This window comes from Harmonia axyridis, chromosome 4 (genome assembly GCF_914767665.1).
Source record: "Harmonia axyridis chromosome 4, icHarAxyr1.1, whole genome shotgun sequence".
NCBI classification, from domain to species: domain Eukaryota; kingdom Metazoa; phylum Arthropoda; class Insecta; order Coleoptera; family Coccinellidae; genus Harmonia; species Harmonia axyridis.
In genome coordinates this window covers 39,254,297-39,265,355 of record NC_059504.1, presented here as the reverse complement: position 1 = coordinate 39,265,355, position 11,059 = coordinate 39,254,297, and the positions used below count along the sequence as shown (strand labels likewise).

Genomic DNA, 11,059 nt, shown 5'->3' with positions numbered 1-11,059 from the left:
GATTGAGTTAGGTGATTGATTCAGTTGAACAAATGTATGTAGGTTACGCATATGGTTTTATTTGTGTTGTGTTTTTGTGAGTGAAATAAGTTTAGTATAGGTTTGAGTAATTTAGGTGAGTACATTTGAGATCGTCTACTGAAAAGATGGTGCAAACTTGTGTTCCAAAATGTAGAAATAATTACTTGTATCCTAAATTGATACAAACGATATTCCCAAATTTTTTTCAAATTAAAAATCAAAATAAATAATGAATATTTCGATAATCTACAAAGAAACATTTTGTCAATTCCATAGAGTAATAAACATAGATAGAGGGAGTATACGTAATTTTTACATGTCCCCCCCAAAATGGTTAGATTACATTGACGGATTGTGATATATTTTCAAATCCACAATTCTACTATATCATTATGAATGTATATTTCATTGGATGAAATATATTCATTTGTGTGATTTCCGATTAAATATGCAAATTTGAATATTGGGAATCGATATTTTTCTTAATTGTCCAATTTTTAATGCAGAATATTTATTATTTTCTGTATCTACCTGTTCATGTTGGAGACAAAATTTGCTTACTGAAAATGATATCTGCTCCCTCTATCTATGTTTATTACTCTGAGGTCAATTCCCACCGAATCAGTTTTCATAGTTGTTCATATGTGTTTGATTTTGGAATATATTTTAAATGATTAATCAATTTTATCTAAATTTATACACATTACAAATCCAAAAACGACCTTAGTTCAACTTGGAAGCATTGAATTGGACTTTTATTATACAGAATTCACAGAAACTTGCAGTTGAGGTTCGAATGCAGATTCAATTTTGAATTCACTTTGTTCCGTATTCGCGAATTCACTAATGAAAAATTATGTAAAAAATAAGAATGTAAATGTCGAACAAATTGAGAAAAAAATCAACTTTGTTATTTGTTTTTCGAAATTTTCAATATCTAAAATATATTTGTTATGCTTAAGGGTTTATATTTATGTTGAGAATTTTATATAAGTTCTTATTTTGGCAAGAGATGGCCTTACACCTTCTCGTGGTTCTTGCTGAACAATAAATTGAATAACCATTCAGAGGAATAACCTTCAATTTCAACTTTACCATGAGATTATTGTGCAGAAGTCACTCAGATATTCAATTTATTGACTAAGTAGGGTCTGAAGTTCTTTTTTCTTTCAGCAAACAATTAATTTTATGACCTTTTCCACTTTTACTTTAGATAATAAAAGTTCAATTTCAGAAAAGAGACCATGTATTTCAAAATAGGGAAGTATGATTCAGAAAAAAAAAGGATTTGAGAATAGTTAATTTTATATCAGAGAAACTAAATTGAAATTCAGATTAAAAAGTTGGAATTCAGAAAATGAAAATTATATTTCAGAAATGGAAAGTTGCATTTCAGAGGTTATCAATTCAATTTCAGATAACATTATATGGGTATGGTCTGTATATCGCCGAGAATTTCAGAGTGGTTACTAGTGGTTTTCAATGTTTGAAGTAATCTGCTTCGTATTTACGGACCGCTTGACACCTGTCAATGGTCAACTAAATTTTTCATTGAGAGAATTTTGGAGGTTATAATTGGTTGATCTCTTTTAATTTGTGAATAACTAATAGTTCTTAATGGCTCTGAAGGGTATTTGTTTCATAATTAAAATATTACAGTTTTTTGAGAGTCAGATACATGGAAAATATTCATGAACAATAATCTGAAAATTAAAATGACAACTACCAACCGGAGTGGGCGTGGCTACCGATCCTAACCAGAATAAAAGTATGGTTGCTCTGCTGACAGATAACTCAACGAAGTTTGAATGACCGTAAAGTGAGGTTGATCGAGATAGCAGACATTGTGAAGATATCATCTGAACGTGTACATCATATCATTCACGAATATTTGTACATGAGAAAGCTGTGTGCAAAATGGATGCCGCGCGAACTAACTATCGATCAAAAGCAACAACGTGTTAATGATTCTGAGCAGTGTTTGTAACTGTTTAGATGCTATAATCCTGAATTTTTGCGTCGATATGTGACAATGGATGAAATATGGTTCCTTCATTTTGGAGTCCAATCGACAGTTAGCTGAGTGGACTGCACACGAAAAAAAAAAATAAAATAAAATAATGAATACAATAGTCAGCTGGCAAGGTATGCGCAAGGTATAATATTCATTGATTACCTCCAAAAGGCCAGACCATCAACAGCGATTATTATATAGCGTTATTGGATCCTTTAAAGGACGAAATCGTTAAAAAACGGCCCCATTCGAAGAAAAAATAGGTGCTGTTTCATCAAGACAATGCGCCGTGTCACATTTCAATGAAAACAATGGCAACATTTCATGATTTGGGCTTTGAATTGCTTCTACATCCACCGTATTCGCCAGATCTGGCCCCTAGCGACTTTTTCCTGTTCTCAGATCTCAAAAGAATGCTCGCTGAAAAGAAATATAGCGCCAATGAAGTAGTAATCGGTGAAACTGAAGTCTATTTTGAAGCGAAAGAGAAATCGTTCTACAAAAATGATATCGAAAAGTTGGAAGAGCGCTATAATCGCTGTATCGCCCTCAACTATGTTGAATAATAAAATGGAATGTTGCCAAAAAAATGTATTTCACTATGGTAAACCCGGGGACTTTTCAATTGGTCTGTTATATCCCAAAGAGCTTGAACTCTTATGAGACTACTGATGATCCAATTCGAATAGACATTACAAATTTTATCCAATTTTGAATTCACTTTGTTCCGTATTCACGAATTCACTAATGAAAAATTATGTAAAAAATAAGAATGTAAATGTCGAACAAATTGAGAAAAAAATCAACTTTGTTATTTGTTTTTCGAAATTTTCAATATCTAAAATATATTTGTTATGCTTAAGGGTTTATATTTATGTTGAGAATTTTATATAAGTTCTTATTTTGGCAAGAGATGGCCTTACACCTTCTCGTGGTTCTTGCTGAACAATAAATTGAATAACCATTCAGAGGAATAACCTTCAATTTCAACTTTACCATGAGATTATTGTGCAGAAGTCACTCAAATATTCAATTTATTGACTAAGTAGGGTCTGAAGTTCTTTTTTCTTTCAGCAAACAATTAATTTTATGACCTTTTCCACTTTTACTTTAGATAATAAAAGTTCAATTTCGGAAAAGAGACCATGTATTTCAAAATAGGGAAGTATGATTCAGAAAAAAAAAAGGATTTGAGAATAGTTAATTTTATATCAGAGAAACTAAATTGAAATTCAGATTAAAAAGTTGGAATTCAGAAAATGAAAATTATATTTCAGAAATGGAAAGTTGCATTTCAGAGGTTATCAATTCAATTTCAGATAACATTATATGGGTATGGTCTGTATATCGCCGAGAATTTCAGAGTGGTTACTAGTGGTTTTCAATGTTTGAAGTAATCTGCTTCGTATTTACGGACCGCTTGACACCTGTCAATGGTCAACTAAATTTTTCATTGAGAGAATTTTGGAGGTTATAATTGGTTGATCTCTTTTAATTTGTGAATAACTAATAGTTCTTAATGGCTCTGAAGGGTATTTGTTTCATAATTAAAATATTACAGTTTTTTGAGAGTCAGATACATGGAAAATATTCATGAACAATAATCTGAAAATTAAAATGACAACTACCAACCGGAGTGGGCGTGGCTACCGATCCTAACCAGAATAAAAGTATGGTTGCTCTGCTGACAGATAACTCAACGAAGTTTGAAGAAATAGTCACAGGTTTTTGAGAAATTTGACATATACGGACCACCAACTTACTAACTATAGTAACCAAGGTGATATACAAACCATACCCTATGTTTTGATCAGAACAGTTCTGTGAGGTATCAGTACAATATGCAATATTAAGAGGCCATTGGTTTTCATATGTCATCTTTATCAGTTGTAAGAAATTTGATATTGTGGTTTACGTAGACCTCTTTGAAAGATGTATAGGAACTCGACCCTTCATACAGAATTTGCTATCATCCTCAAGATATATAACTCTTCTGCTACGATCTATTACCTACATACTATTTCTACTGTGAGTGCCTAAGACATCCCCAAAATCTATCTACATATCTCCCTCTTCTAGCTCCACTGCTCATTTTGGAAGAAATCATCTCACAATTTGAATTACATATTACATAGGTATGGCTATTCATTTTTATTATTACGATTTCCTATTCCAAATCATATTTTCTGAGATCGATCTTTTTCTGAATTCTTCTTCAAGTACCTATCCGATTTGGATGTTGGCAATCAATTTTCTGAATTACATATTGCTATTCTGAAATTCTCAATTACATTTTACGCATTCTGAATTAGAAATGGAAAAGGTGTAGTGATTGGAATGTGAAATAATACAATATCTCGTACCATTTATGTTTCAACGCAGCGATGCCATACTTCGTTCCAGGCCTATAAAGACGGCTGAGGTGCTTTCCTCATTTTAGTGTCTTTCATTCCATTTGATGATATTGGATTTTTTTACTAACTTCAACCCACATGGAGAATAAAAAACCATCTGCGATCCATCCAAATTAATTGTCAAAATAATTTTAAGCATTTTTAGAAATTTCATTTTCGAATTAAACATTGTTTTTAGTCATCAAAACAAGCATGAATCTATGCTAATCTTTATTTTATTCTATGTAACTAGTCATGGAAATGTTAAAGTGAGTTAAATGGGATCAAATTTGTGATAGTTTATTTCAAATTTTTTTTCTAACCTTGGTACAAAATATATGTTTCTCATATTGCTTATATTCGTTTCATTTACTAATTTCCAATATTGAACCTAGAGAATTTTATTAATGAAAAATTTTCAACTCCTGAGTACCTCTGAATGTAGGATGAAAATAATTGTAAATTATAAAAATATTTAATGGATCAACATGTATATATATATAAACTAATAAATATTTCATAAATACAACAATAATAATAAAATTCGAGTATATATATTAAATTTAAAAACTAGGAAGTCGTGCTTTCCCGCCTTTTACTAAGTCTTATACATTTTTTACATGGATTAATACCAACCTTCCAACAAGTTTTATGGTAACAACAACCACAATTATCACACCTTGATACTAATGTCATTTGCCAAGGAAATATAACTTCATTTGACTTGCATACTTCACAGATGTGTCCCCTGGCCATACAAATCTAAAAAAAATTAAAAAAGTAGCAATAACTTTTTCATACAAAGTTATCTCATTTGCTGCAGTTTAAGATATTTGTGCATATTTCTAGGTCTATTACATTTACGGTCATGTGCACCAAAGAATGTAAAATGTGTTTGAGATTTCTATCCAAAATTATTTTTCAACTTGAGTTGAATCTTTCATTTCTGTTGGACCATAGATTAAATTTACTACCAGATTAAACAAATCAAAATAAACGGATTCTTTGCCACATAAAATATAACTACTTTAATAACCTATAATATTTAGTTCAGAGTTAAGATAGTGCAACAAGTGAAAACTACTAAAAAATGGATAAATCATTTTTTTAAAATTATTTATTTCAGACAATAAATGCGAAGTTCTAACTCTTTTTTTAATATTTTCAGTCATGCAATCACTAAATATCATCACAAGTATATTATTATTATTAACATACTGTATAATAGATATGTAACAGTATATACAATACCGTGATCATAGTTCAGAAAGGAATACCAACGAGCTCGCGAAATTTCCTAGTACTGTACAATGTTGCCGGTTATAATTGGGCATTTACTAATTTTCCATATGGAATGCTTGGTGCACATGAAATAAAATTAATCCCAGAAAAATATTTAACAATTTAACTTGGTATTAGTAAGCAAGTTGATGCTCATAGCCCTTATTGTTTGCGAGGAATTTACCTGGCATTCTGTAATGTGTTTGATGGATAAGTCAACAAGATTCTTCAGTTTAGTTCTCATTTCTCCTGATTTGATCTTTACTAAATCCTCCATAGAATACATGTCAAGTTCTTCTTTGGTACTTTTAATATGAGGCTTCAAAATTTTCCTCACACTGAAAATGAAGTATCAATAATTTGATTAATGAACTGTTATACAAATGTAATAGTAATTTACGTAACAAGTCTGGAAAATAGGGTTTTTTTGGACGAATAGACAAAATTCCACGACGAGCGTAAGCTCGTCCTGGAAGTCTGTGAGTCCAAAAAAACCATTTTCGGGCGTGTTGCGTACAATATTTTTTCGGCAACCATGTAAAATAACACTATCGCTGCTGCTTTCAATATTTTATTGCGATTGCGATCAAAAAACATGCAAATTTTTGACAACTAATTTCATATGAACTGTCAGCCATTATCTCGGTTGCTATGGATTCTATGATTCTTTCCGGCCTAGTCCGGGAAGTACGTATTTTCCGGACTAGGCCGGGAAATGCTACTTTCTCAGAGAAAAAGCGTCCGGGAAGTGAGCACTTCCGGGACGGTTGCCGAAAAAAATTATTTTCCTATTTATTTCAAATGAATGAGTCCCCATTTAATATATTATAATGTATGTATATGCATAAAATGATAAACAATGAGAATAATACGATATGTTTGACCTGATTGATGAATTGTACCTTATAGTTTTAAAACCTACCTTTCTGCATTATCACATGCTAGAATGAAATCCTTTATATAATATAATCCTAAAGAATATTTTCTATGAAAATCTATATCCTTGGAAAACTTGCTGATCTTTTTGTTCAGATCAAAAATTCTGAATAAAGGATCAGTGTACATTTGGTCTAGAAGCCTATATGAGAATGTGGATACCTGGAATCTATGAAGAAAAGTCAGACTGACATAAAACACATTTACGATTTAGAATTTACCTTGAGAAGTCCCATTTGTGTAATATTCGAGCTGGAATGAGAGCTAGCTGATTTGAGTGACATCCAGTACAAAAATAACGCCCTAGGTATTCACAATATCTAAACTTAGAAGCATACTGTGGTGCTACCCTCATTCCACATCCTGCACATCTGAAGTTCTGTTTTATCATAAGTTTTTTTCTCCTGAAAAAACTTCAAATAGTCCTTATCTTAATAGTTTTTACTCGCATGAAACATGCTATCATTCTCCCTAAATGTTTGTAATTTATTAATTTTGAACAAAGAACTGTCTCAAATGATTGAGTTCGATGAAAACCTTCCAAAGAAATGCGCTAGACTCCTAATATAAAAAAAAATTGAGAAAAGTACTAAGAGCTTTTGAACATTGATTCATATGAGATGTGATTAATTATGACGTTATTCTGATGATCTGACAATTTCTTTAAATTGGGTAAACTGTTAATTTGAGTTTGTTTGTCTTCGAGAACTGAACTAGTGCACTTAAAGCCATAAACCAAAAAACAAAATTTTTAAAAAGAATGGTTATTGATGAAAATTGGTAATTTGAAAAAATTCAACCATGAAATTAATCCACAGGATGTTTCAAAATTAGGGTTTAACAACAAACACTATACTAATAAACCCTGTAAAGTGACTAACAAGCCAGCATTAAACAAAAAAGTGAATATGCAAGTTGAAATTGATGATTTTATCTACAGTTCGTAGAAAAAAATTTGAAAATTGTGATAAAAATAAGAAAACTATGAGACTTCAAATTTTATCGACTATAACTTGTTGCGTCTTTTTGCACCTGAGTGTACATCAAGTGCTGAAGAGCTTATGATGCCTAGTCAATGCTTTTCTAGAAATAATTATTTTAACTCTGAATTCAAATAAATAGATAAAAAACCTTATGAGATATGACCAAGATTTTCATCTAGGAGAATAAGTTTGAAATAATTATTACATATACTTGTGGGGTTATAGACTTCAGCCTCCCCCCTTCTCTATTGTAATAATGATAATACTACACATTATTATACTAACTATGTCTTTTGCAAATGTAACAAAGTACTTACGTTGATGAAGGATGTAAAGTGAAGATAATTTGTGGTCTTGGTGGCGCCCATTCGTCAGTACCCCTCAGAGAAACTGATGTAGTCAAATGATCATCTGGATTTATCGGCCAACTATTTGGTAATGGAAGCAATGCTTGAGGAGCATCTTTTTCAGATACAATCCATTGTAAATCAGAGGCTCTGAAAGTAATTATAATTACAAACTCAATAATTAATATATATAAATATATTTATTTACTTTGGCAGTTTTTTGCCTTTGAAGGTACTCATGAGGGATATGGCTACACTCTCAGCTGACAATATATCAGATGCCCCATCTGGTATTCCTCTATTCCTTCTTAAATCCGCTTCTGAAAATAGGGAGGCCATGGAGTTTGAAAGACCCTTGGTTTCCACTAAATTAGAAGCTTCATCTATTTCAATATCATCAATATTATCAGAATTTGAGCTTTCTGAATATGTATTTGAAGATGTAGAAGGTGGACTTGCACGGATAGCTAGAAAGAAATACTTTTCATTTTAAGATTATGATTATAAGAATTATATAATAAAAATTGATGTTTTCAAATAAAGCGTCGCATCAAAGTATTTTTATCCACATCAGTCATGTTTTCTCAGTGAAAAAAGAATGGTTAAAAAAGAAGAAACAATTGACAAAGGGGTTCAATTCATCAGTGACATTTACATCATCATCTAAACAATTTAATTTTTCTAAAAGGTTTACGTTTTGTGTAATACATTACTGATGCTTGAAACTAAACAAAATTTCATTTTATGAACTATTCAACATTGATTTCATTTACTTAAGAATTCTATCTATGAGTTTTGAATGCAAAAACTAGATTAATTGAAGCAAAAAGTCATATAAATTTATGAATATCAACATGAAAATAGATGTTTAATGGATTCGGTCCTTACTTGGCGGAAATTCATTATAAATAAAATAAAACGAAGTAATTTCCACTATGTTATTTAATTGTTAGCAACAATTGTTTCGCCACACTGTGGCTTCATCAGGCTACATTTCTGAACAGTTCAGAAATGTAGCCTGATGAAGCCACAGTGTGGCGAAACAATTGTTGCTAACAATTAAATAACATAGTGGAAATTACTTCGTTTTATTTTATTTGAAAATAGATGTATTACTTTAATATGATCTTTAGTTTGATTCTTCAAATTCAAATGTTTATAATTATAATAAAGTCACAGCTATCAGATCTCGATATTGTGGAGTTATTGAGAAGTAGTTAGAATATAATTAATATTTACTTTCATTAATTCCATCATTCATCAAAGATGAAGCCCATAATCTTCTTTGTTTTTCAACCATCTTTTGTCTTCTTCTAATTCTTATTCTTTGCTTTAGTTCTAAAATTTCGGGGTCACTATCATCTGTGGGATCATCACTCAACCTCAAGTCTTTTTTACATTTCATTTGTTCAATAGCCGAAATTACTGCTTCACAAATGCTGAAATGGGCATTTTCACGATCCAATTCGGCTTTGGAATGAGTTTGTTGACTTGATGTCAAGAATGATAATAAACTTTGTCCTGCCATTGGAGTGGGAATATATCTAGAAAAAAAAAGATCACTGTATAATTCAATTTGTTCTTTTGAATTTAAGTCTTACCCTGTAGACATAGGAAGAACACTTTTACCCCCATCTTCTATAAATGATTTTTTAGGAGTTTTTATATAATCTTTTTCTCCTGGTAAGGCTCTGAATGGGTAGTCTACAACTGACATTGAGGATTTGGGCAGTCCAATTGATGTTTTAGGTTCTAAATTGTCATATTTTTCCCCTATTGTAGTTCCACTACTAAAAGAAGTACTTGGAGTGTATTCAACAATATCTTTATTATCTATAACAATTTGTTTTAAATTTTTAGGTATGTCTGTACTGGAAGCAGTCGAAGCAGACAAGGCTTGGACTATTTCTTCTTTACCCTTATTAAAGAAAGTACAATTCCTTATTATTTTTTTAACTGATTTAGAGATTTTTTTAGAATGCATTGGAGTATTAGGCACAGTTTTACTTTGTACAATTTCTTTGACAATATCCATTTTATCTAAAAACAAATTTGGTGTGCTACTCCAAGGTTTTAACTTAAAGAGAATATTTTTAGATTTTTTGGTTTGATCAGTAATATCACAAATGCTATGCCTTTCATCTAATTTTTTTATTCTTCGAATTGACTTGCATTCCATTTTGCCGAGATAATTATCAGGAAATGATGAACATCTTCTATGTATTTTATGAAAATCCCTAGCATTGGGTTGTAATAAGAACAAACAAGGATTGATCTCTGCCATAAGACTAGGTTGGTTCCTTTCTAAGGCTTTCAGGCAGATTAATACTGCTTCAGAGTATTCTTCACTACACAAAAATGCATGAGAATAATAGCATGCACTCAAATGACCTTTGTCAGATAAAAGCCATCCTAATTTTGTAGAGAGTGATAGGTTCTCCAAATTCTTGTAAAGCCAAATACCACCTTTATGATTTTTAAGATGTGTTGGCATGTAAGACTGATATTCACAATCTATAGAGAAAAAACAAGTTGAAGTATGTGGTTGAAGCCACTCAAGTCCTTCAACAAAATTGTAGTACGAACCATTGGCCTATAAATAAAGACTTATAAGTCATTGCTTAGAATGGATTACTTCTACTTACTTCATCGGTTATCTTACATCCATGCTTGAATATTTTATCCATTAAACTATGTAATCTATTCAAACCCCCATAAATAGACCAGACATTGGACACTTGTGTTGAAAGCAATCCATCTATAGTATTTTTTAGATCTCTAAGTAATTGTTCATGTTTTAACGTGTATAATGATTTTGGCATATTGAAACACTTCTAATGTTTGAATTCATATATCTAAACAACATAATCAGGTCATAACTATAGGAATGTAAACATATTCCATACACCTCTTTCTGACACCTACTTTGAAAAATTTTTTGAATGACACATTTGTCAAAACAAACAGTTCATCGAGTTTCATGTAATATTTGTGCAGTGAACTGTGGCTGCATTTGCGACAGGCATTGAAAATCAATGAATTTTAGTGCATATATCCTGCTCCTTTAAATAATCCTACGTAATA

At 31.1% G+C, this 11,059-nt stretch overlaps 1 protein-coding gene across 2 annotated transcripts; it reads right to left on the bottom strand.

Annotated features, from left to right (window-relative positions):
• Positions 1-4,887: 4,887 nt before the first annotated feature.
• On the bottom strand, positions 4,888-10,938 carry LOC123677891 (run domain Beclin-1-interacting and cysteine-rich domain-containing protein). 2 transcript variants are annotated; one of them, XM_045614621.1, is made up of 9 exons: positions 10,621-10,938; positions 9,577-10,568; positions 9,215-9,519; positions 8,184-8,442; positions 7,946-8,125; positions 6,867-7,058; positions 6,632-6,814; positions 5,894-6,047; positions 4,888-5,190 (listed from the first exon to the last, which is right to left on the bottom strand). In XM_045614621.1, exons 1-9 carry the CDS (start codon positions 10,795-10,797, stop codon positions 4,999-5,001), a joined length of 2,634 nt encoding a protein of 877 aa, XP_045470577.1. In that variant the 5' UTR covers positions 10,798-10,938; the 3' UTR covers positions 4,888-4,998. The 2 variants fall into 2 exon arrangements, with proteins under 2 accessions (XP_045470577.1, XP_045470578.1); XM_045614622.1 differs by having other exon boundaries at positions 6,867-7,049; positions 10,621-10,936.
• Positions 10,939-11,059: the final 121 nt, after the last annotated feature.

Bases quoted from the DNA above. Each gene is read 5' to 3' on its own strand.
- LOC123677891 (XM_045614621.1), bottom strand. From the start codon at position 10,797: ATGCCAAAATCATTATACACGTTAAAACATGAACAATTACTTAGAGAT. The intron at 6,815-6,866 runs GTAAATTCTAAA...TTTTCTTCATAG, and splicing joins CACAAATGGGACTTCTCAAG to ATTCCAGGTATCCACATTCT. The intron at 5,191-5,893 runs GTAAATTCCTCG...AATTTTTTTTAG, and splicing joins AACACATTACAGAATGCCAG to ATTTGTATGGCCAGGGGACA.